Source organism: Rhinolophus sinicus, chromosome 12 (assembly GCF_057876585.1).
Source record: "Rhinolophus sinicus isolate RSI-liver-muscle chromosome 12, RSI-T2T, whole genome shotgun sequence".
Lineage (NCBI taxonomy): Eukaryota > Metazoa > Chordata > Mammalia > Chiroptera > Rhinolophidae > Rhinolophus > Rhinolophus sinicus.
The window spans coordinates 9,184,468-9,212,290 of NC_142512.1; the positions used below are offsets into that span (position 1 = coordinate 9,184,468).

Below are 27,823 nucleotides of genomic sequence, written 5' to 3' on the forward strand. Positions count from 1 at the left end.
ATCTTTACCACTTTTAAGTGTACCGTTCAGTAGTGTTAAGTACATTTACATTGTTAAGCAATCACTCTCCAGACCTCTTTGTATCTCATAAAACTAAAACTATACTTAGTAAACAACTCCCCACCCCCCTCGACCCACCCCGCGTCAACCACCGTCCTATTTTCTGTCTGTATGAATTTGACTCCTCTAGAAGTCAATGAAGTATCATATTCATGGAATCATACAGATCTGCCCTTGTGTGACTGGCTAATTTCACTTAGCATAAAGTTTTCAAAGTCCTTCCATGTTGTAGCATGTGTCAGAATTTCCTTCTTTTATGAGGCCAACATTTTGTTTATCCATTCATCCGCATATGGACACCTGGTTGCTTCCACCTTTTGGTTATTGTGAATTCTTCTTGTGTTTTTCAGGAACAAAGAGCAAATGTATGCAACTCACCTTGTAGTAATCTTTAATTGCTTTGTGAAATCCCTTCTTATCCTTTTCTTCTTCAGGAGAAACAAATAAGCTTCTCTAATTGTTTCTTGTAATCCTGGTTTCTAACCATTTCGCCATCTCCGTATTTATTATACATGTCTTCAAATCCTTTTCACCATTTAGAGATGAAATTAGAATAGCCTACACTGTTAGCCTGGAAATTAAGGCCTCCAAGGATCTATCCTTCCCATCATCCAATTGAATTTCTCATCTTCACCCCAACTTTTTCTGTCTTCAAGCAATCTTCCTATGTCTTCTCATTGCATACCCATTTCTGTTCCCATAGCCTGTCTGGTATTTCTGCAAAGCTCTTACAATACTGGGATGGTTCTTTTCATTGCCCATTCTAGACTCAAGCCCTTACACAGAGTAGAGTCACAGTATATACTTCATTCGGGTAAGGAAAGACAGTTTCTAAGTTCTCCTAAACACTTTGAAATATGGTATTCCAAATTATATGTGCATTTCATTTTATGTCATATATGAGCTCTTTTCTAACCATTAAAATTCAAATTGCAGTAAGAAAATGAATAAAGAAATTAGAAAGGACACTGCTATTTAAAAAAAAAAAAAAAACTGTTGCAAGTTCTTTCACAAATCAAACATTTTCTACAGTGTAAGCTCAATTAAAGATTTATTTAGACTATCACTTCTTCCTTTTTTAAAAAAGTAGCTTGCAGGCAGTTTATAGTTAACCTCGACTCCCCATTCCACCCCGTGCTAAACCAGTCAGCTTTTCTCATCCTGTAGATGACAGGAATTAATATTTTTCTTCTGAAATCCTATTTTAGTCGTTTCCTTCTCAACTCCCTCTTTTGGATAGCTGTTTTCCCTACTCTATTGAGATAAGTTAAAATATGGTCTCTTTTTTGAAAGATATTAGTAGTATTTCCTCTGGCCCAGCACAATCTGCCGCTTTAATCTCTGCTGAAAGGCTGCTGGTGATCTGTACATTCCCCCAGAGACAGAGGGAAGGAAGGCTGAGATTACCAACCAGTAGCTCCCAAGTGAAGTATGTTATCTCTATTTTATTAGTCAAAATATGAGGTCGAGTAGTTAAAAGTCAGAGATTCTACGAAAGGAAGCAAGAATGCTGATTTTTTAAAAAATAAACAAATGCTCCTTATCATTTTAGTGATATTTACTTTTACCATCCAAAACTTTTTCACACATGTGATCAAATGTTCTTTAAAGAGGTATTCCAACAATTTGTGGATAGATCTCCTGGCTCATCTTATAAAAGTGTAACCTAAGCTTCCACAGTAGGTTGGCATATCCAGTTTTTCAAATCCATTTAAGGGAGGTACACAGTAACAAAATCTGTGAATCCATGTCACACAGTGGCACCAGTGTTGCACAGACAGTAATGACAATTTGTATCTCCCTTGTGTCAACACTGAACTCCCTGGGCTTTGCTTAATCTTACCCAGACTTTTAAGATATAGTTAAGAAATGGAGAATAGGGCACATTAAACCTTTTTTTTTAAAGAAATTGCAGATTTCTTTTTTTTTTTCCTAAAAAGCAACAGATATCAGACATCTATTTATCATTTCCCTCTTCCAAAAAAACAAAAACTTCCAAAAAAACAAAAAAGAAAGGAAAGATAACCTGACTGCAACATCAAAGAAAGCAAAATAGGAGAAAACCAGCATCATTATACTAAGGCAGTGTCAGTGCTACTAGATGGTCACAAATGTTGAGGAATTTGTGTCCGATACAATACAGATGGAAACCAGAATGTTTAAGACCCAGTTGACCCAAAGTCTAAGATACCCTTCAAAGAGATCCATTTGGGGTGGTGGGGAAGTGGACATTGAAAAGTTATGAATGAAATGAAATTGGCGATTTGTTATTAAATTTTGAAGCTAGGTGTATGGCACATAAGATTTGTTATAATTTTTCTAGTTTTGTGTACATTTGAAATTTTTCATAATCTATAGTTAGCAAACAGTATAGATAAAACTAAATTATAGGAAGTCAACAAAGGCAAACTCACATAACACAAAGTACATTCTTTTATTACAAAAGCAAAATAGAAATTAATAACAAAATTACCAACAGCAGCAAAAAAAAACAAAAAACAAACCCAGCAAGTCAACCATTAGAATTAAAAATTAAAAAAAGAAGCAATCCTAGATAATGCCTGGACCAAAAAGGAAATAACAAGTGCAAAATGCAATTCCTAAATATTTGTAGTTATGAAAATGACAACAGTACATATCAAAACTTGTGGAATTTGACCAAGTCTGTACTTAAAGGGAAAATAGCCTCAAAATGCTTCTATTGCTTGAGAAGAAAGATTGGAAATAAATGAACTAAGCATTCAGTTAAATAAATTGGAAGAATAACAAAGCATAACTAGAAAAAGAATAAAGGGGGCATTAAAAAGCTAAAAGGCAAATCAGCGAATAAGAAAACATCATCTAACCTAGAAAGCATAAAGAGAGTCAGAAAACAAAATTACGGTTGAACATAACTTCAACTAGTCAAGGGTAATTTATAGAAAAACACGAATTGCCCAAATTGACACAAGACAAGGCAGAGTATTACAAAAAGCCAGTAACTATAGATAGACAAACTGAAAAGAGATTTGAAGATCCTAGTTCATTTACTACCCTCACCCCCAAAAGTGCCAGTATTAGATGGCTTTGTAGGTGACACCCATCAAATTTTGAAGGAATAGAAATTTATTTTCCAACTTAAACTTCTCTAGGATACAGAAAAACATGAAACATTTTTCAACTCCTTTTGTTTGTAGAATATTTCATATTCTAACAATTGATTAAGCTATGAATGAAAAGAAAAACTACAGAAACACCTCATTAACGAGTACAGGTGAAAACTCCAAAACAAAATAAAGACAAATCAAATCTAGGACTATATGCCTATTAAAAAAATAGAATACCATGATCAAATAAAGTTCATTTCAGGAATAAAAGTGAATCCTATATAAGGATATTTATAAGTTTGATTCTTCTCATCATTGGGTCAAAGGACAAAACACAAAATGTAGTCATTGTAAATTCCCCAAATACATTTATTTTAATATTGATTTGAGCAACATCTATTTCTTATAAAACATGGAATTAGGGACAAAAAAAAGAAAAAATATATATATATATGGTGGATTTAATGGCAGTGCACTTAAGTTGGAAGAGTAAATAGGTTTTATCTATCTTGCTCATACTTTCTTACTGGCCCTGAGACCCATCTGTTCTCAGTAGGAAAGCATGTTTGAACTGGGTAGCAATATCTGCTTCATCAAGATCCCAGTGGGATTTTTTTTTTTTTTTTTTTTTTTTTTTTTAGCATGACAAGGTGATTCTAACATTCATCAGGAAGAATAAACAGACAAGACTCATCAAGAATATTTTGAACAATAGAAAGTTAGAATTTACTTTGGCATACATGAAAATACACTCTCACTTGATAATAACACAATAATTAGGCCAATGTAGAGGGGAACCAGGATATTTAGAATACTGTAATGATGACATTTCAAATAATTAGATAAAAGATGGATTATTCAATAAGTCTTGCTTGTTATGAGAATATTCCGGAATTATGAGAGAAGTATTTTGCGTTATCCGTGTATGCTATGATATTATGTTAAATATAATTGCTTTGTTTATAAGAAAACTATAGAAAGGGCTCAGAATATTTTAATACTCTCTCATAGCAGTATAATTGTGTTTATTACAATATTCTAATTCACCTAAAGAATTTTCTTACAGTATTGTGGGTTGATAATAATAAAAAATAAAAAAATTACATAGCAGTTATTCTGTGCCAGGCACTTTTCTAAGCTATTGAGGTATATTAACTCATTTAATCATCACAACAATCATGTGAGATCGATATTATTATTATTATTATTTTCCATTAAATACACAAGGAACCAGAGGTGCAGAGTGTTCACACAACTTGTGTGCAGTCACACATCTAGTAAGTGAGAGCTGAAATTGCAACTCAAATAGTCTGGCTCCAAAATATATGTTGCACTCCCTCTTCTTGGAATGAGCTGTCTACGTAAATCACGGTAAGTCGCTCGGTTTTCAGACACTAACATGTCTTTTTGTGTTTCCTCAGGGACCTGATGCCGAGAACCCTGGAGGGGCAGATCACCATGGAGAAGACGCCCAGTTACTTCGTCACCCGGGAAGCGCCCGCGCGCATCTCCGCCATGTCCAAGGACACCAAGCTCATCGTGGTGGTGCGGGACCCGGTGACCAGAGCCATCTCCGACTACACGCAGACGCTCTCCAAGAGGCCCGACATCCCCACCTTCGAGAGCTTGACGTTCAAAAACAGAACCACGGGCCTCATCGACACGTCGTGGAGCGCCATCCAGATCGGCATCTACGCCAAGCACCTGGAGCACTGGCTGCGCCACTTCCCCATCGGCCAGATGCTCTTCGTGAGCGGCGAGCGGCTCATCAGCGACCCCGCCGGCGAGCTGGGCCGCGTGCAGGACTTCCTGGGCCTCAAGAGGATCATCACCGACAAGCACTTCTACTTCAACAAGACCAAGGGCTTCCCCTGCCTGAAGAAGGCCGAGGGCAGCAGCAAACCCCACTGCCTGGGCAAGACCAAGGGCAGGACCCACCCAGAGATCGACCGCGAGGTGGTGCAGAGGCTGCGGGAGTTCTACCGGCCTTTCAACCTCAAGTTCTACCAGATGACGGGGCACGACTTTGGCTGGGATGGATAACAATATAATTTAAAAAGAAAAAATAATATCAAAATATAATATATTTTTTTACCAATCGGTAGAGAAAAGGCAGTTTAATATTTGTGCTGAAAATATTGGTTTCAGTATTTTTTTCAATGAATGTTAAAAGAGAGTTCTCACCTCCACCCTGATCTTCGTGTTTAACCGACACCAAACAGTTGGATAAACAAAAAAAGAAAACTTTACTCATCTAAGTACTTTCAATTTTTATTTTATGTTTTATATACATAATTATAAAGTATGAGCATCAGTTGCCATTAAAACTTTTAAGAAAATCATGAGGGTAAATCTCTCTCTCTCTCTCTCTCTCTCTCTCTCTCTCTCCACACACACACACACACACACACACACACACACACACACACACAGCCCAGATAAAATTGATATCTATCCTTATGTTTTTATCCCTTTAATTTTGTTCCTGTGCCCCACATTTTCTTAAACTGTTTCCCAATTAACAATATTGTATGTTTGTACACCATTTCAGTTATCACAGTGCTTTCAAATAAAACATCTTTTCTGATCCTTATACTACTATGTGGTATAAGAACTTGGTACATAGAGTTTATTATCCCCATTTTCCAGATAAGGAAACTGAGTCTCAGGGAGGTAAAATAACTTAAGGCCAGATGGTGAACCCTGGACAAAAACCCCATCTTCCACTTTTTCCTTATTTCATGGCACTTTTTCTAGGAGAATGGGAAATAAGACATCTCTACCTTTAAAAATGGCTAGCTAGTTTGGAGATGATCTAAGATGGGACAGAGAAGGTTTCCTATTGCTTTCTAAGTTCTGGGTTAGCCCTCTGGCACTCCATCACACTACATAGCCGTGCTCAAGGAAACCACTCAGACCTGGACACATCTTTAAGAGCCAGTGTTGGCTTATTTAAGTACCCTGAGATATGGAAATCTCAGCTTGATTGAAGTTGAGAGAAATTATTGGATTCTTGTATGGAGAACAAGATGGACAGTCCCACTGGCAATAGGACAAGGTGTGGCAGGAGCACAACCTATTTATTGTTTTGACTGTCTTTTTTTTTTTTTAGAACACCCATTTCTGTAAGAGCTTACAAGTATGAATCTTGTTTTTCTTTACCTCCGTTTTAACAAAGAAAATCTGCTTCTCTTCATAATATCTCGTTTCTAATCTTGGAGCTAGTACTAAAAATATATCAATAAACATCTCACTTGCAATGCCCTTATTTTTCACGGGTGGAGGACTGTCACTTTGACACTTTATTTTGTCTTCATTTTCTATTCATACCAATCATAACCTAATATTCATTAATATTTTGAAAATATTCTCAGAAATGCAGATGTGGGTAAAATAGTTGTTTTTCCTCTTCTCCCATCTGTTTCTGCCCATCCCCCATTTAAATAGCTCAAATAAATCAATCGTTTATTAAGAGTATTCCTTTCCTCTCTGAGTGGGCATTAACAAGATTAGCATTAATGGGAATTAAATTGGTTTAGAGAGGAGCACATATGCACGAAATATATAAAACAGGCATAATTACTCTGTCAGCAACATTTTATTACAGATTTAAACCCAAGAGGAAAATGTCTCCTATCTCATAGAAGTTTTCTGTATCTGCCAAAATTTAAAGGACCAGACACTTTAGCATTCTAAAATAATATTATTTTTCTTCTCCAATGTTGTCAATCAAAGGAAACTACATTTGTTTTAAATATGTAGTACAATTGTACATTTGCCATAGAGGCCGCATCAGGTGAAATAAATATTTACTGAGAAGCCTAACACAGGAAAATGAGAAAAAATCATTTCAGTTTCTAAATGCTCCATCATTGCTCCAAATCTTTGGCTCTATTAATTCCCACGTTTGGGAGTGAAGCAAACCCCAAGCCCCTTCCATTCTATTCCCCCAATTTTCCAATGCTACACCTTGTTTTTGTTCGATTTAAATCATCACTACCAGCAGAAAGATGACCATTTTAATTGTTTTTCATTTTTTCTCTTAACTCATTTTGTTTGTGCTTCTGATTCTTTTATAAGCATTTGCTTGGCATTCTGCAAAAGTAGCTTGCACAAGGAAACAAGTGCATCTAACAATTGTATTCAGCAATCTTCATCTTTTTGTGTTAAGAAGTAATAATTAAAAAAACAAAAACAGAATTGAGTGCAAAGGACCTCTTCTTGAATGTAAACTTTTTGTTGTTGCTGTTCATGTTATTTAAAAAAATGAATGACTACACAGCACTCCAGAAAAACCTTCTAACTTCTAAGATTTCATGCTGGTGTTAGAAGTTATAGATCACAGAAAAATGTATGAAAACCTAGAATGAGTATTCTCTAAGTTTCTTCCAGAATGGGAATTTTCCATTTCTGTTTCTATGCAGTACTTCTTCCTGCTAGGCACGGACTTGACCTCAGATTTCATTTGTCCATTTAGCTACACCAAATACTAAGTTTTGCTCTTGATTTAAGCATCTTAGCCATCCTTCATCCAAGCTGTGTGCTCCCCACCCATGCCTACCAACCTCCTAAACTCTTCTTAGAAGTGAAGTCTTGTCTCTCCAGAAGAACAACCAGAGGTCTACAGCTTCATTCTGAGCAGTTCACTAGACACAGGCCGTGTCTATGTTGTCTAAATTCTCCCAATAACTTAGTCACTTTCAAGGAACATTAATTTTATTCTAATAAACTGAGATTAATAAATTCTAGAGAATGGATGCTAGTTATTCTAGGAGTATTAATCCCACTCTAATTTTCTTATTTTCAAAGATGTTTAAAGTTAGAGTAAAACCCTCAATGGTAATTTGGATCAAATCGCTATTTGGCATTTGAATCCTTTCTTTAGCAGGTTATGCAGGGATTGAAAGCATCTATGTGCCTATAAATTCTTGACTCTTGATTTTGCACTTGTAAAGAAGATAAATTTCCCCTAAACACATTCACCCTATTCTGTCAGCAGAGACCTGTCAAATTTGTTACCCATGAATATATCTAAAATTCAATGTGTGAACAAATAAATGTCTATAAAATAATAATAATACCTTATTTTCATGTAGCAGATTAACCTTTCACATGCACCATTTCACCTTAAACCAACAGCAGCTCTCCACTCTCATCTGTTCCACTTTACAGAGGAGGAAACTAATCCTTCAGACAGTGATTCTCAAAAAAAGATGATTTTGCATCCCAGGGTCATGTCTGGAGATACTTTGGTTGTCCCAAGGGTGGTGGAGTGTAGGGTGCTTCTAGTGGGTAGAGGCCAGGGATGCTGCTAAACACCTTCGAATGCACAGGAAAGCCCCCCCATAACAAAGGATTACCCCATCCAAATATCTGTGGTTCTGAGGTTCCCTGTGTAAGAAGAAGTAATCTAGTCACAGCTAGTGTGTGTCGGATCCAGGTCTAAACACCAGATTCTAATTTATGCTTGACTGGTAATTCTTTCACTTGCCACTCTGGGTTTTTCTCTTGAAAGCCTTTCTTTCTAACCTTATAAGTGCCTCCATTATAATAAGCTGATCGATGTTTAATATTGTGTTCTGCCAAGAGGAGTACTAAAGAGAAACATTACTGAATTGGGTTTTTACACTTGAAATACAGGAGCAGCTTGTAACAAACAGGTAGTTACATTTCTCTGAAGGGGAACCAGTCAATTTCAGGTGGAAAAATAACATTCCAATAAAACATTTCTAAAGACTCAAGTTCAACTCTTATAGTTTCAATTTGCCTCCATGACAGGTCTGACAGTACTTCTTGTCACTTGACACAACCAAGTGACAAGAGATAGAAGTAAATGGCTCCACTTCTGTTAAGCAGCTAAATTCAAATGGATGTGTTATGGTTTACAAATGGCCCTGAGTTGCTGAGTAATAGCAAAGCAAGGAGAATTTTATTGCCACATTTTCTAGAAACTCCAGAATTTTGTATGTAATACCATAGAGGCAGGGAAGAGAAGAATTTATGGCTCTCAAACATAGGAAAGTGTGACTGCAATTCAGTCCAATGAAACTCCTCGTGCAGAAATGAAAGACCCTACCTATTCTCCTGTTGTATCCTGTAATCACTGAGGAAGAATGGGACACAATAAACCCAAAGTCAAGCCCCATTGGGGAAAGATCAACACGATTGCAGCATTTGTGGTCCTTGAAATATTGTCATCAACATAAAAATGGATTTGCATTCAGAGTCTCAATTATATCGGTGAAAAACATGGATAGGGAAAGTTTAAACCTCTTTGTCACATCATGGAGTTTCAGAATGGCAGGCCTTCCCTTTTAAGCTTGTAAAAAGGTGAATTTGGGAAATTTATGAGGCAGTGCAACTTCATACACAGACTAATAAAATAATGAATTTTAATGATGCCAGGAGGAAATGAAACTGAAAATAGAAATTGCTTCTAATATACGGATCCATTGTGGGATATTTAGGATATTTAGTTAGTATGTTTCTATCTACAACCCTCATTTTCTAGTTCAATCCCCAACTGTTGGCAGTGTTCTTTTAATAGCTATATGTTCAGCAACTTACTCTCCTCTAGTTTTCCTGACAAAATAAAAAATAACAATAAATTGGAACCATACTTTTCATCCCCAAATTCCTGGCTCTGATAATTTAGGTGCATTTTAAAGGATCAGATATGATGAGAAATGTCGTCCTTTATAGCTCTGCCTGGCCGATACATGATCAGGCTAGAATTTTAGCTTGGTGCTAGTTGATAATTCCTAAGAAAGCTTCAAGCTTACTGTCTGGTCCACACATTGGCCAAAATGGTCCATGTGTTTCCACTCTCTCCCAAAGTCACTTTATAGTCAACCTAGAGTGTTTACCACCCCTGGAGTCTTGCTTTCATTGCAAAGATGAATAATGTGTTTTTCCCTCTCCCATCTCCATGCTTCTTTCACTTTTTAGTGCCTTCACTCCCTACGTCCTGCTGCGTCGAAGGATGCCTGGTCTCCCAGCCCCTTCTGGCCTAAATTCTGCCCTCTCTTCAAATACACCGTTCTCCATGGTGTCTACTTCCTGCTTCAGATTCCTGAGGAAAACCTTGCAGTCCGCCTTACGCAATTGCTCTCAGCTTCAGCTTTAGGGAAAGCAATCTAATTATTTGATGCAGATACCCAGACAGATGAAAGTCAGATGGATTTAACTTCCCCAAAGAGTGTTAGCATTAGAAAATCAGGACCCAAAAGAAGATGGGTGAAACAGTATGAAAGCATGGGGGTACATTTTTGGCAGGAGCTGGAGATGGTGTTGGAAGGATATTTACCAGGTTCTAGGTCCTCACCCCTCACCACTGACCTGAAGAACCAGAGTTGCAACTTGGCATTCCACTTCCGCAAGGTTGTCTGCCTGTGGTCTGGGCATGGCATTTTCTCCCACCTGTTTTCCCATAAAGCCTTATCTAAGCTCAGATTTCTTTATTTCCAGCCTGCAACAGCTGGTCAACGAGAGAACAAACCAGTCAGAAGCAAGAAAACTTTACAGTCATTTCACTGCAATTTTTCAAAGGAAACAAGAGTTCTTGATTAGTTATCATCAAGTGATAACCTTGCGCATCAAACCTTTGTTATTTCAAACTACTTGATCTTACTCTTTAAATCCAAGAGCAGTTGTTCTTGTTAACGAAAGTCCAACTAAATATTCTGTAACAATCATAACTTACCTTTATATAGAATGATTCAAAGTATTTTTACACCCTACTTAGATTTGAATAGTTTTTTTTCCTTTTTCCTTTCTTTCTAGATCAAAAGTGTATATAGTCTGTGATAGCTCTTTCCCATTTCCAACAATCTCCACATTTCCTTTTGAACTGTTACTTACAAACATCTTTTCAGCCTCTTTCCTTTCACCCTTCTTTCTTCCATATCATTTCTGAGTGAACTTTTACTGTTCAATATTTCCCAGTATCAAAATCCTTATGCCAAAAATCACCCTGCATCCTTATTTTTATTTTTGGTAGTCCTCCTTTCTTTTCAGTGAGATTCTTGTTACTTTTACCCTTTTTATAACCATCTGGTCCCAGAATTATACTTTATTTTTCATTTCAAACTTTGCCTTTATTCTACCTTCTTTTATCTTCTTTACCTTTACTTAGATTCTGCCCTTACATTTTAGGAAAAGTTCTCTTTAGAGAAAAATCCCTTCCCACTAGCATTCCAGCATACAACATTTGAAACTTTCTTGGGGATGTGGCTTTCTTCTCCACTTTTACTCACTGAAATGCAAAAGTAGTCAGTGGCATTGGCTTCCAACTGTAAAATAATTCCATATTGAACATGTCTAGCTCTTCTTCCATCTAGCTGTAAATAATGAGCTCCTTTTCAGACTCTTTGGCCCCAGCTATTTGATGAGGCCATTAATAAAAAGTTCTGTATCAACAGGATGATAAACTCTACTAGCCCAAGCCATATATAATGAATACACAGAAAAATTGGAAGCAGATCTGTTTTTACCAGCCTCACTCACCGACTTCTAACTTAAGTTGCAAATCTCCCACATGGTAACAATGCCCAGAATCCGTTTCCCTCATCAGTCCTTCAATGCTTGTCCCTAGGTTTCTCATCTGTCTGCTCTCTGCTTTTTGATGCCCATGCATTCCTACAACACTTCCATTATTTAACTGACTTTAGCTCCAATTTCTCCAGCATGATCTTCCTCACTTTTACTACCATTTCTCTTATTTCTACTATTGTTACTATGATGTTTTCTAGGTGTATAAAACAGCTCTGACTCTGCTTTTCCCTGACACCCTATCATCTTTATGTGCAACCCTTCTTCATTTCCTACATTATTTAAAATTCTCCCCACTCACTGTTTGAGGCCAGAGATACAGCTATACTGATAAATAATCCGATGACATATTCATTAGACTTACATACAGCTTCATACTTACATATACCTTGAAAGGAAACCATGGCCTGTCCAATCCATCCATCTTCTCAATCTTACCTTCCTTTTAATGATTCCTTCAATTCATCAGCTCTTTCTGTGCCTTAATGATGAAAATCCATGTCTTGTGGATAATTTTGTGAATAGTCTTGATTTGACCAGGAATAATGAAGTCTTGCATGAATCATTCGGTACCACTGAACTTCAGTTATCTTATTTATTTTTTTAAAAAATGCAGAAGATAAACTATGCTGTCAGATTCATTCCAACGGAAATGTCTGGAAACACTTTATGGTTGGGACTGTCACAATAATTATTTTTCTTCTGTCTCTTAAAATGATTATCATTAAATCAATCACTTTACCTATTTTCCATAGGGCCCTGAAAACTACAACCAAAATTTGCTTTTATTAGTAAGAATCAGTGCTAGCTGGCCACCAAACCTTACGGTAACATTTATCAGCGTTGGAGGAGTGGTGACTGCCTTTGAATTGTGTGTTTCATCCTACTTTCCTTGATGTCCTGGCGTTATCACACCTCCTTGACTCTGAGGCCATATCTTTTCTGGATTCTGAAAAAAAATTCTGTTAAAAAGAAGTCCTTAATAACAGTTTCTAAATTGGGACTATCTTAATCCATCCATTTTGGACCCTTTAATTTACAGGCTACCCCCAACCTTGAACAGTAAAATATATCTATAAAGAAATTCATTTTTGTGTTAACCATCACTTTCATCACCACTTTGATCTGGTCCAGACAGACCATGTTTATCCTTTGACATATGCTGTTTTCTGTGAATTTTTATACTCTGTTTCTTCCCACCTTCTGCACCATTCCCTGCTTGAAAAAGGAGGTAGAGCCTTATTCTTTGAATCCTACTACTGAGAAAATGTACCATTTATAATCTTTTGAAAATGGGGGCAGTGCTTCTTGCCTCCTGATCTAGGGTTTGCCAAAGATTTTCATCAAGTGACCAGCAAAGTTTATATCTATTGCTTTGTGTCCTGGCCTCTATGGCCCTTACAATGAAATCCATCCTACTTTGATTTGTGAGAATTTACTTAGCTTCCAAGTCATCTTTTCAACTCCCCTTTTAAAAAGGATCCTTTTTTTAAATTTTGATAAAATACACATAACATAAAATCCACCATCTTAACCATTAAATGCATAATTCAGTGCCATTAACTACATTCACAATGTTGTTCTGCAACCATGTCCACCAACCTTCTCCAGAAAATTTACATGATCCCAAACTGAAATCCTGTACCTATTAAAAAATGCCCTCCATCCCCCACTCTTTTAGCCCCAGGTAATCTCTATTCTACTTTATGTCCCTATGAATTTGATTCCTCTCTATACATCATAAAAGTGGAATCATATTGTACTTTTGTGTCTGGGTTACTTATAATTTCTTTCAGAATCATCCACATTGTGGTATGTGTCTGAATTTCCTTCATTTTAGAGTCTGAATAATATTCCTGCACGTGTGTGTGTTTGTGTGTCTGTGTGTGTTGCTTATCCATTCATGTCAGTGTATACTTGGGTTGTTTCCATCTTTTGACTATTGTGAATACTGCTACTATGAACATGGTTTTATAAATATCTGGTAGAGTCTCTGTTTTCAGTTCTTTTTGGTATATACCTTGGAGTGGAATTGCTGGATAATAGGTAGTTCTGTGCTTAAGTTTTCCAGGAACAGCCAAACTTTTCCACAGTGGCTGCACCATTTTATATTCCCATCAGCAAAGTATGAAGTTTTCAATTTCTCCACATCTTCTCCAACACTTATTTAAAAAACAAAAATAATTGGATAATAGCCATTCCTAATAAGTGTGATGAAAAAGGATGCTTTTTTTCTGTTCTCATTCCTTAACTTGAAGTCTTTGTTTTTGGCTGTTCCTTTCCTTCTTGTAATTCTTCTAGGGTTTTTTTTTTATTTGTTTATTTATTTTTAAATGCACAGACTAGTTTCTCATTTTCCTTGCCCTCTCCTGTCCTCCTTCCCTGCTTTTCTTTTCCACAATAGGAATCAACTAATCCTCTACCTTCTTCGACTGCTTTCCCTTCCTTCTTCCAAACTTCCCATGCCTTCGAAACCCTTCCTGATTGTCTGCCCTGAAAGTATATGGTGGCTTCATCTGGATAGATTCTGATTCCCCCAACTTGTCTGGCCTTTCCATTCTGGAGTCTTGAAGTTGACCAACCTGTGCTTTTTCCTTCTCATCACAGTCAGTACATAGCCAGGGCACCCACACTCACATTTACACATAAACTTCACCGAAGACCGCATTGAACCTCACTTTTACTTGAGGTACTGTCAGGTTCCTGGTCTGCACACTGGGTAGTTTTGATGGTATGTAACACTCAAGTGACCTCTCTGACCTGCTCCAGACCTTGAGTGAATGGTCTACCAGCCATAACCATGCAAGTTCCAAATGGCAGACATTTCCTTCAGGCCACATTCCTTTTTCACATAATATATTCATCAGTACAAACTCCAGGCTGACTTGTCAACCTCACCAGAACTGTATACGTGACCCAGTATTTCTTTATTCTGTCACAACTTCTCCCTGATCCTGAAGGGATAAGCAAAATGTCACGTAAGCCTACTTAGCAGGATCACTACGAATACAAAAAGTCAAGCTGTCTTTCATTGCTTTCACTTCAAAAACAATATGAAAGTGTCACCATGAGTGAAAGGATCTGCATGAATTCTTGCATCTGTCATCTTGAAAAATGGGTATCAGAAAAATGCTACCAGGAGCTGATTCAGAACCACTCCAATCTCAGAGACTGTCCTCAGATGCCTAATCCTTGAGTAGGCAGCCACACTCACTGAGGCCCCAACTGCCTGGACATTTTGCTCAAATTCTGATAATTAGGCTCATTTTGTTTCCTGTAAACGAGCTCCCAATCTTGCAATGTTGCCCAGTAGCTAAGCGCAGACTGCTACCTATGTAGCTGGGCTTGACCTTTCTTTCCCCAGTTCCTCCCAGATTAGACGGTATATGCCCGAACCCATCTCTTTGACCACATTCCTGATATCTGCTGCCAGACCTCCCTTGATGTATCCACCTGGGGGGCACAGGAGCCTTCTATCTGAATTCACCCAAACACCTGACCGGTGCCGGTAGCACTAGTGCTGTTTATGTTATCACCTTACCGATGTCCTTGCTGATCCAGGCTCAAGCCAAGGGAAGCCTAATTCTAAAGCACATGTTCCAATAGCTGTGGCCCATTTTTTTTTTTTTTTTTTCCATACATCTTCTAAAACAAATCACTTTTCTCTCTCAATCTGAATGTGCTCCTTGTAGGAATTGGAAGGGTAGCTTTTGCAACTTTGGTTCCTCCCATTTCATTGATATTCCCCAGGTGGCTGTGGTTTCTCCTGAAAGGTTTCCTGAAGAAGTCTCCACTCCACCTGGGCACACATCAGCAGGACTTCCTTCTGCCCTCTTCTACCTTCACCCTTGAGCAGGTAGATATTTTATGGAGGGAATAAGGCTCAAGCTGCAGGTCTTTCACTGACATTAGTCCCTTCCAGCGTCCTTTACCCAAGTTTGCATCTGCAGTTTTGTATTTTTTTCTTAAAGAAGCCCCTAAAGTCGTATGAGCGTCAGGCCCCCTGAAACCTATATCCACTTCCGCCTGTGTGATTCTTGGGGAAGATGCATTTGCCATACCAGCAGAATGTTATTTCTTCCCCTTGCACCCCTTAGTTCTTTTTTTCAGTTACTTTTTTTTTCAGTTATAGTTGATATTCAGTATTATTTAATATTAGTTTCAGGTGTACAGTATAGTGGTTAGACATTTATGTAATTTAAGCAGTGACCCCCCCCCGATTAGTCTAGTACCCACCTAGCACTATACATGGTTGTTGCAAATTATTGACTATAGTCCCTATGATGTACTACTACTCGACCATTAAATTAAAAAAAAATGAAATCTTGCCATTTGTGACAACACGAATGGACCTAGAGGGTATTATGCTAAGTGAAATAAGTCAGACTGTACCCTCTTCTTGGTTTAGTGCATCCCAAATCCCATCCTCCCCATCTCATCAGTTATGTTCTCCAGTTTTTCTTCCTCATTCTTATCTTGCACCTGGCTGAGAGCTGTAACTTACAAAGAGAGGCTTAGGGATCTGTGTAAAATGCAATGCCAAACCAGAACAATGGGAGACCATGTGAAAGGAATGGTAATGATGCATTTTAATTTTAGCTAGTATTTCCAGATCAAACTAATCAGCAGAGGCCTAAACCCATAGTGACCAGGGGCACAAGTTATGTTAGCAGAACTCCAAGTTAACTGCCACCCTCTTAGGCCCCCCAGAGCCTATTTTGTAACATAAATCTTTATCACTGACAGTCAGTATAGATTATTACTTAAAAGCATGGACGTTCAATTTGAATTTCTAGATGTACGATTTTCTAGCTGTGTGACTCTGGGAAACATACTTAATCCCTTTGGGCCTCAGTTTTCTAACCTGTAAAGAAGGGATGACAATAATAGCACTCACAGCATAGGGTTGTTATAAGGATTACTTTATCATGTGAAGGGCTTATATCAATGCCTGGCACACAAAAAATAGGATCTAAGTTTCAGCTTTTATATTAGCTCTTATTTAGAAACTATGTAGACTCGTTCTCTTGGTTCTAGAAAATGACTGTAGTTTGCATGAGTACGTTTAAGTACATGTACATCCTTATCATCCCAAGCCCGTTCAGGCCTCTTCGCAGAGATTATGCAATTTGGGATAATTGCATTATATTTTAAGATTATTTTATCTTGAAATTAGAAGACTGATCAAATCCACACTGAAAATTTCCAAAACCTAAAGCTCTCTAACAGCGAAGTAGAAATCAGAAAGAGAGAGGAGTAATTTAAACCCACTGATGGAGTCCATGTTTGTCATTCCAGTTACATCCCCATATTTTGCAGAAACAAGTCCTAGGCAGGAGAGAGGCCACTGAGGCTTCGTCATCATAAGTCATCCAATAGAATGCAGACACTTGGGGTTACAGGGTAGAGTGACCCATGAGTCTCCCCATTGCTGGGCTCTGAGGATCTGTAGAAGGCAGCCCCTAACAGCCTTAGGACCTGGACTTTTGCTGTCTTGTGACTTTACATAAATCCTCAGGGACTTTCAGAGTCTCAGTTTGCTCATGAGGGAGTAGATTAAATGTTTTCAAAGGTTCGTACCAGCGCTAAGCAAATATAAAACCAAGTTTCAACAAACTGTTTGCTTGGTGAATCCTAGTGGTGACACATTTCAGTGGTAGACCACTTGAAGGTTTGCACAAGTCTTTTGATGTCACAGACTAAATTTCTTTTCTTTAGCAGTCAGTGTCCTGAAAGGTGGGTTATTTCCATGTTTATCTCTGAACACCTAAGTTCAATGACACTTTCTCAATAATACTTTTGCCACAACATGGCAGACTATTTTTGTTTTTGTTTTTAATCATTACCATGGGCACAATGATCTGGTAGATCTGTTAGTTTAAGCCACATCCCACTTCTGTAATCATCTAGTATAGAAATTCACATTTCATATTTTCGTTGGAAGAGGAAGAAAGATGGTGATGTGGAAGTTAAAAAATATATTGATTTTTCAAGTAATAAGCGTTAGGGAAAAATGCTTAATGAGAGATGGTTCATATAGTGGCAAGGACGTTGGTCAAATTCAACAACTTTAAAAACTAGGCTAATCAAACTGGAATGCTCTGTTTATCAGAATGTTTTGAGGTCCTGGAATTAATTCATGCTTGTAGTTATAAAACCTCAACATGATGAAAATGGTCTTTAGAAGCAATTCCATAAGATTAAGATATTTACCATGAAATAGCACTTACGTGCTACGAAATACAACTTTACAAGGCTTTATAGACTACGACTATAGCACTTTTTCCTAAATTAAAAGTTGTAATTTTTCAAATGTAAATCTGGGCTTCCTAGGGATTTTTGCAACTATAATAAGATTCATAAATAACAAACAAATTAATAGTTTCCCTGGATGCCTCAGTTCAGTTAGGCCAATTATACATTTTTATTTTCTTCCCCCTGTAATGGAAAGGGAACAGAAAGGAGATCATTCGTGGTAGTAGATGTTGACTTGATGCAATTTGTTTTCTCACATTTGCTGAAATAGAAATTATATTTATATATACGCTATATTAAGGAGGCACTGTATTTGAAGTTCCAAGTTTTTTTGGCCATGTTTGATGATCATTAACATTTTCTTAAAAAGCCTTTCAAAACTTCTTTAAAATGTTCTCCTATGACTTAAGTCATCAAAAAACGTAGCTTTTATGAGCTTTAAGTCTTTGAATTTATTTTTAGTACTGCAAATTTTCCCCATCTGAGAGAACTCATCAGTTTCTTTCTCTGAGGAAATACAATTCCTTCTTCTCTTTTATGTTCATCATTCTTGATTATTTCTTACAAAAGCCACTAAGATATTTTATTCAAAAAGCTTCTCTGGGAATTTTCTTAATTATGTAAATTTTTCACTCTCGTATTGAGTAAAACTAGAAACTGTTTAATATATTAAATGTGAATTCACTGTGACTAAACTACCAGGAAAATCATAGACAATAACAAGTTTAAAATTTACTTAAAATTGAAAAATCCCATTTTAAATGTATTTATTAAAATGCATCACTATATCGAGGTGTGTTTTTTTTTCCTTTTTTTTTAGTTTTTTTTTTTTTTTTTTCAGTTACAGTTGATGTTTCAGTTACAGTTAATATTATTCTATATCAGTTTCAGATGTACAGCGTAGTGGTTAGACACTTACTATGTAATTTATGCAGTGATCCTCCTGGTAAGTCTAGTATCCACCTGTAACATAAAATATGTATGTTTTCTATGATAAAGGCTTAAAGAGTTTAAAACATCTGTCTCCACATAATATTTTGTTGGTCATTTTCCCTTCAGTATTATTTCTGTTTAAAAAAAATTTGTGTATTACATTTTACTTAATAAAAGGCACCCATTTCATATAATACAGGCTCAGTTATTGTCATTCATTGATGCTTATTTATAGAACATAATACTTATGGCTCTTAAAACTACCAATGAGGTAAATATTAATTCAACATTAAATTAGTCTTAGTGCTTTAAAATGAAAATTATTAAAACTTTCGACCTGTGTCTAGGTACTATTAATAATTTCTTTCCTTGAAATCAACTATGTCTAACTTTTTTTTCTTTGCAAAAGCAAGACATGGGGAGAATTTTGATTTTCTGATAAAGCAAATATTAATGTTAGTTCATTACTTAAAACAGTTTATTTTATTCTTTTGGATTTCCAGTATACTTTCTAAACAGCTCTATTGACATACAATTAAACATAATAAACTGTACATATTTAAAGCATATGGTTTGATAAGTTTTGAGATATGTAAAAATCCATGAAACCATTACCATACTCAAAATAACAAATATATTTAATACTCCAAAATGTTTCTCATTTCTTTTTATAGTTTTATCAGGTTTAGTTTCACATATTTTGAGATTCTGTTATTAGGTACGTACACACTTAGGATTATTATGTCCCCTTGATAAATTGACCTCTTTCCCATTATAAAGTAGATTTCTTTGTCCCTGGTAACTTTCTTGTCTTGGAAATGTATTGCTTAGTATTAACACTGTCATTTAAGCGTTATTTTTTATTAGTGTTAGTATGGTAAGTCTTTCTTTCTGTTCTTTTAATCCATTTGTGTCTTTATATTTCACATGCTTTTCTTGTAGGCAGCATATAGCTGGATCTTGATTTTTTTAATCCATTATGACAATCTCTGCCTTTTTTATCCCTTACGACAATTGAGGTATTTAGACAATTTATATTTAATGTAATTATTGACATAGTTGGATTTAAATCTATCATCTTGATATTTGTTTTCCATTTGGCCCATCCATTTTTCTTTTGTTGTTGTTCATTTCTTTATTTCAACCTCCCTTTGGATTAATTGACTTTCATGATTTCATTTTATCTCTTGGTTGGCTTATGGAAGTGGGTTGTTAATACATAATGAATTTTCTTCTTTATGTAGGATATCCCAAAAAAAGTGGGATTGAAACAATGTTTAGCTCTTATAGTTCCATAATGAAACAAAAAGAACTATGTTTCTTCCATTTGATATCTAGCATTAAGTCCTACCCACCACCTGCTCGTTATTATAATCTTATGTGGTTTGAATGAGCATGCACACGTGCACATGTGTACACACACACACACACACACACACACACACACACACACGCACGCTATTTCACCACAGGTCTCATTTGGCCCTGCATATCTCTAGCTCTATCCTGGTATCTCATCACTTTAAAGAACTCAGATTTAGGACCCTGAGAACTTGAGTCATTACGCTTACTTTCCAAGGAACCTATATGAGTTTCTTAGGGCTGCCCTAACAAATGACCACAAACTGAGTGGCTTAAAACACCAGCAATTTATTTCCTCATAGCCCAGGTGTCCAGAAGTCTGAAATCAAGGTGTTGGCAGGATTATTTCTTTCTGTAGACATTGTAGGAAACTCTGTTTCACGCCTCTCTCTTAGCTCTGGTGTTTTCCAGAATTCTTGTCATTCTTTGGCTTATGGCTGAAATTTCTGCAACTGTCTTCACATGGCTGTCTTCCCTCTGTGTGTGTCTGTGTCCCCTCTGTCTCCAAATTTCCCTCTCCTTATAAAAGCACCAGTCATTAGACTTCAGGGTCACCTAAACTAGTATGACATCATCGTTGTAAAAAAAATTATCAAAATATAATTGATGTATAACATGATATTAGTTTCAGATGTACAACATAATGATTCAATATTTATATATTGTGAAATGATCACTGCAATAAGTCTAGTTAACATTCATCATCCTACATAGTTAAGTTTTTTTCTTGTGGTAAGAACGTTTAAGGTTTACTCTCTTAGCGACTTTCAGATTAGCAATACTACATTATCAAGTAAGTCACCATGCTGTACTGTACATCTTCATGACTTATTTATTTTATAACTGGAAGTTTGTACCTTTGGAACGCCCCCTTCACCCATTTTGCACACTCCCCCACACCCCACCTCTGGCAAACGTCAATCTATTCTCTGTATCTAGGAGCTTGTTTATTGGTTGATTTGTTTTTAGATTTTACATGTAAGTGAGATTATATGATATTTGTCTTTTGCTGTCTAATAAGACTAAGCATAATGCCCTCAATGTCCAAACATGTTGTCACAAATGGCAAGATTTCCTTTTTTATGGGTGAATAATATTCCATTATATTATTATATATTGTATATCTTACACATTTTTTTATTCATCCATCAATGGACACTTAGATTGGCCATAACTTGGTTATTGTAAATAACGCTGCAGTGAACATGGGATGCATATATTTTTTTGAGTCAGAAATTTTGTTTTCTTTGCATCAATACCTATAAGTGGAATTGCTAGATTATATGGTAGTTCCATTTTTAATTTTAGTATTTTAAAATAGTATGGCCTCATCATAACTTGATTACATCCTCAAAGACCAAGACCAAATAGGTTCACATTAATAGGTACTTGGGGTCAGGGCTTCAACATATTTTTCTGGAGGACACAATTCAATCCCAAGCAGTACTATAAATCCAGGGCATAAAACAGATATTTTCTGAGTTACACTGAATTCACCATAGACAAATTATTTCTCTTTTCTGTGTTTCATGTGTGTATTACATATTGCTGCAGAACAAAATTGCCACGAATGTATTATGTCGCAGTTTCTGTGGGTCAGGAGTCCAGGCAAGCTTAGCTTGATCTTCTGATCAGAGTCGCAGAAAGCTGCAATGATAGGTTGCATTCTCATCTGGATACTTGTCTTGGGAAGAATCTGCTTCCAAACTCAATTTGTTTGTTTGTTGTTGTTATGTTTTGTTTGAGGTTACAGGATTGAGGACCCAGTTCTTGCTGTCATCTGGCCACTTTCATCTCTTGGAGGCTGCTTTCAGAAACTAGAGCCTGTCTGCAGTTCCTAGAGGCCACCCCAGTCCCTTGCATGTGGATTTCCTCAAACGTGCCTGCTTACTTCATCAAGCCAGAAAGGTGAGCCTCTCAAGCAAGTCTGCTGGTAAGATGCAATCTTCTATCATAATTATCGGAGTGACATTTATAACCTTTGCCATATTCTGATGGCTAGAGGCAAGTCCTACCCACACTCAAGGGGAGAGGGTTACACAGAGGTATGTAGAGGTGGGATCACGGGGGCCCCCTTAGAGTCTGTCTGCCACATGTTTCCCTGCCTGATGAATGCCAGGACTGCCGTAAGTGCTCACTCATGTTCCCTTCAGCTGTGGCACCTAACAGCTAGGGAGATCCTTCACCCCCAAGTTTACATGTGCTGGCAACCCCTCCCCTCATCTATCAGGTCCCACTTCTGACATGCAAGCACAGAGCCATTCAGAACTTAACCCATGTTTTTGCCAATAAAACACCCAGACTTAGTAACTACCTTTGCTGAGATTGGTAGCCATTCATAGGAAGGCTTCTTTAACCAATGTAAGGTGACTTTTAATTCCTGAGTAAGACAAAGTCTTCACTTTCCTCTGATTGAGTAGAATAACTTAAATTTATAATACTCCTGACTTCTTTTTCCTTGATACATTCTCTTACGTAGTCTTTCGAAAAATACTTTCTTTGTTGATCTGAAGTTATCATCAAATCCCCTGCTTCCAAAAAGGTGAATTACAGAACTATGACTTTTTGATGTAACTCACTAATGCGAAGGAATGCCCCATCATATTGTTTTTCTCCTGAGCGGCTTCTGATCATGTTACTGTGCTTAGAAGACGTTGTTTTATGGCCTTTCTCTCGCATGCCACACAACTTCCTCTGCTTACTCTACCACCCCCTTTCTTCTCTCCTTTCTTCTGTCTTCTCCAACCTGCTCAGGCTACAACCAGTCCCAGCCTTGCAACAACTAGAGCATTCAAGTAAAAACAACCGCAAAATACAACACACACAAAACCCTGACGTGTCAGTTGCCTCCGTCTGCCTTTTTTCCTATCCCCACTCGTGCATCGCTTATCCATCTTATCTCAGCACTGATGCATCCAGCCCTCCTTCCTTTTCACTCAGTCATTTATAGTGGAAAACTGATGCTTTCTGGGAGAGAAGAGTTCAGAACGTACATGTCCCCACCCTAAGTCTCCTGCCGAGCTGCCACTCTGGTCACTGTCCATACACATGTACAGACGTTCTCCTCTGCTTCCTTCCCCCTCCTCCTGACACAAGGTTCTTTAATTCCTGGGCTAAGGTGATGGAGCAGTTCCTACAGCCAACTGCATCCTCAGCCTGCTGCTCCTCACTCCCCGCCCACCTCCTGCCTCATTGGTGAGAAAAAAGACATTTTCAAACCTGGGTATAATAATATAGAGCTAGATCCATGTTACATTGAGATGCACGTAAAGTAATTCTGACTGGGAGCCAATATCTGTTGAAACTCTTCTTGCAACCTCCAACCTCAAAACAGTGAACCCATTCCTCAGCGCAGTAATATTGGACTGGGGCTTCATAGGATGGATGGGATTATTGGTGGAGGTGGTGTGAGGGCATGGGACAGCACAGTGCTGTCACAGGCAGAGGTACCATGGCACCACGTGCAGATGGACATCACTTGGCTTACCTGCCTCATGCGCTCCCCCTGTACCCACAGAAGACATCACTGACTGATTTTAGTGCTCTGACATATCGAACCCCAGCTTCCCCTGAGAATGCTCCTGACCACATGGTTCTGGAAGCTACTACCAATTGATTAAAGCTGGTCCAGGCTATGAAACTTATTTGCCATGTCTGTTCCAGAGTTCAGGGAATATAAAGGAATAAAATGGAAAGAGAGGTTTGGAAAGGAAAATGGACAAGATCACTGGGGTCTGAAATGACAATTGCCTGTTTTTTATGGTATGTTTCACTTTATCACATTTCTGCTTTCCAATCCTAAAACGGAAATACAGGTGCCCAGAAAATATCTAGGTTCCCTAAAATCACAGAGCCAGATTGTAGTGTTTTCAATTTGCTTCATTTTCATTTGTAGTATTTATACAACAGGGATAATGATGGCATCAAATCGATAGAATTGTTGTAAAGATTCAATAAAGTTTTACGTGTCAGTTTCTTAGAGTAGTGCTTAGTGTGTGATGGGTACTTGATAAATATTAGCTATCATTGATATTACTGTTCTAATATTAGTTATGACTTGCAAGCAATTACCCTCTTGGTGAGGCTCGCAAGACATCTTTTAACACCAACACAACCTTTCTTGTGTGGGCCGGGTGACATTTTGCCTCTGCTCCAGAAACAAGCCATGTGAAGGAACTGGCAAACTCGCTTACCTCTGCATTTACCACGTCACAGCAGAGAGGCTCTGTCTGCAGGCTCCACAGCGTTGTGTGAATCATAACAAACTTCCCAAACGCAACCTGACCCCAGCCCCTCACTGTGGTTCCCATTAACTTTTACTTCACCTCAGAAAGACCTTCCTGGGAAATGTGGTTTTAAAAGTGTTGGAGGAATTTGTCGTCAGGGACCTCTTTAGTTACAGAACCCAAGTGAAGTAACCAGGGCAGGAAATACATCTGTTGTACAGCACTGGGCTGCCCCAATGGGCACACAGCTCTGAGTTCAGGGGAACTTTTGCACACCAGCCTCCTATATCATCGCCATCTGCCCCAATAAATCCTGCACCTATTGCTAGTTAAAACCACTGGTATCCAGGGATGGAATGCTTGATTCATTAGCTACTGATGAGGCTAGGAATCCAAAGACCTGCCTTCTCTTTTCTGCTTCATTATGTCCAAGAGCAATTAAGTAAAGTGATTTTATCATTTATTGCTCTTGGCAATAAATGCAGTTTTAGTGGGCTAAGCAGTAGCCTTGAAGCAAAAAATGGTCATAGGTTTCTAGCACATTTTCAGGTTGAAATTAATGATGGTCACTGTCACAACCTTTTTGCCTATTTGTGTCTCTATTTTACTATCTAAAAATGAAAAGGATGGATGAACACACTGACCTCCTTTCAGTAGAGCAATGGGAGCCAGAGGCAGTTGGCCCTCAGGGACCTTCTTGTTGCACAATTGGTCGTGCTTTATATCTGAGATACTTAGAGGAAATGTGCTATTGGACCTGACCCAGGGATCAGAGGCCAAGGGTTCGCCAACAGGCATAAGAGAGCCCTCCCAGATTTATGAAGTGTTCTGAGATTTCAGCTTCCATTCTAGACCTAGCCAGTACATCAGGGCCTCTGCCTTATGCCTTCGGGCCATGCATCACAGCACTCCGAAGACCTGTAATAAGTAAAATGGGATGATATTGAAGACTTTGGCAAATCACAGGGCTTCTATTTGGTTTTGTTTTTTGCCTGTGTTCCAAGTAAAAAACATTTGAAAAGAATAAAGAGAAAATACTGCAATGAAATCAGTGCTTCTAATTATTGCCACTAAAACTGTTGTTTCAATCTTAATTATATTCACCAACTACACTGCCCTGTTCATGAAAAATAGAAGATGTATTAATTTTTAAAGTTTTCTAACAACTTAGAATTGTAAAGACAGAAAAGTAACTTGATTCTTTGCTCAAGCCCTTCAACCAAAATCCAAGAATTCAATATGCCAGGGGCATAAACAAATGTACAGTACCGTCAGTGAAATGTCAAAAGCAGTGCAGAAAATCTCAGTTAATTTTCTTTTTTTTTTTTTTACTTTTTCTATTTTCTTTTTTTAAATAAAATTTATTGGGGTGACTATGGTTAGTAAAATTACATAGGTTTCAAGTGTACAATTCTGTAATGCATTATCTATGGTATATATCACATTGTGTGTTCACCACCCAGAGGCAGTTCTCCTTCCATCGCCATATGTTTGACCCCGTTTACCCTCTTCTACCACCCTTCTCCCTCTTACCCTCTCGTAACCACTGAACTATTGTCTGTGTCTATGAGTTTTGTTTCTTTATTTGTTTGTCTTGTTGCTTTGTGACTTTCAGTTTTATATCCCACATATCAGTGAAATCATGTGGTTCTCTACTTTTTCTGTCTGACTTATTTCGCTTAGCATAATAATCTTAAGATCCATCCATGTTGTTGCAAAAGGCACTATTTCATCTTTTCTTATGGCAGAGTAGTATTCCATTGTGTATATATACCACATCTTCTTTATCCGATCATCTATTGAAGGACACTTGGGTTGTTTTCATGCCACCATAAATAAAGCTGCAATGACCATCGGGCCACATACATCTTTATGGATAAATGTTTTCAGATTTTTTAGGTATATACCCAGGAGAGGTATTGCTGGGCCATATGGTAATTCTATTCTTAATTTTTTGAGGAACCTCCACATTGCCTTCCATAGCACATACTTGGAATTCAAAGAGATCTTTGCAGATAACCATTCCAAATTCCTTAAGACCTAGACAAAGCCCCCAAGTTATCACCTTAGTCCTTTTGTCCACTGGTCACTTCCTGATTTCCTTGACCTTCAAAGAGAACAGAGGAGGAGACCCCTTCAGCTCCTCTTACTCTATTAGCTATTTGGAAGTAAATAGAGATCCTAGCTGGGCCCTCCATGAAAAACAAGAGCTTTTAACTTAATTCCTATAATTTCAAACTCCATCCAGTAGCACACTGAGAAAATTTTCTTGAGATTAGAAGGGGTGGAGAGGGGAGAACCCAGCATGTACACTAGAAGTTGCTGGATGTCACTAGCAATCCCACACTTTAGCCACCCCCATTTGCTCATCTCTAGGTTCATTCTGACTTATCTTAGAACCCAGTACAGAGAGAATCAGGGCATTCACATGTAAGAACAGGAGCTTCAGAGTTGGGGGAAGAAATGAATACCATTGTATTATGTAGCATATTGGGCTCCGCTCAAGAGTTGGCATGGGACATTCTTCCTGATATTAATGCAAACCACATGTGGTGTAGACACAGAGGGGTTAGAACCAATTCATACAGCCAGAATCTAGCACAAATAAAGCTCTAGTTAAAGCAGTTAAAAGGATTAAAGACTGAAGGAATTTACTATATGCCAAACTCACTGATGGAGGGAAGGCATGGGTCGGGTGAGAGAAAGTAAAGAACAAGTGGAGAAAAGACAGTGTGAAAAGAGTATTGCCCAAAGGGGCTTGGAAAGCGCTCCTTTAATAAGCTTATATCTCACAACCTTGACCCAGTGAGAGGGTCACGGTTGTGAGATATAAGCTTATTTAATCAGTAAGTCTCTACTCCTTAACTCCTGGTTTATTCCAGAGGATATCCTCTCCAGCCAAAGGACATCATCTCAACAATTCCAGAAGTTCCTGGTGGACGGAATGACTAAGGCCTCTCTGCAAAAAGTCATCCATGGGCAGAATTGAGCACATCCTACCCAAATAAGCAAATTATGAAATTGAATTTCTCCCAATCTATCTACACAAGTATTGAAAGTAGCAGTAGTAATCACTGGTAGGTAGGTGACTGCCCCTATTTAACATTTCACCAAACTCTATACTTATCATTAATACTCTTAAGTTATGACCCTAGTAGATGTGGGCTGGATTCTTCTGCGAGTTTACAGTGGTTTATTTCTGGCTCCAGTCTACACTTTGGGCTCATGCCACCCTAAAAGATGCCTATTCTAACGGCTATCACTCAGGCACAATTCCAGAGGCTGAGCTCCAGTTCCAGGAAGTGTACCTTGTATATCCTACCTATATTGCCTACCTTGTATATCCTACCT

At 37.8% G+C, this 27,823-nt stretch overlaps 1 protein-coding gene across 1 annotated transcript in view; it reads left to right on the forward strand.

Annotated features, from left to right (window-relative positions):
• Positions 1-5,328, forward strand: part of HS3ST3A1 (heparan sulfate-glucosamine 3-sulfotransferase 3A1) — an 85,562-nt gene extending 80,234 nt beyond the window's left edge. The window contains exon 2 of the mRNA XM_074319681.2: positions 4,568-5,328. Within this exon, the coding sequence (XP_074175782.1) occupies positions 4,568-5,189 (622 nt within the window). The 3' untranslated portion in view covers positions 5,190-5,328. The remainder of the gene's footprint in view (positions 1-4,567) is intronic.
• Positions 5,329-27,823: the final 22,495 nt, after the last annotated feature.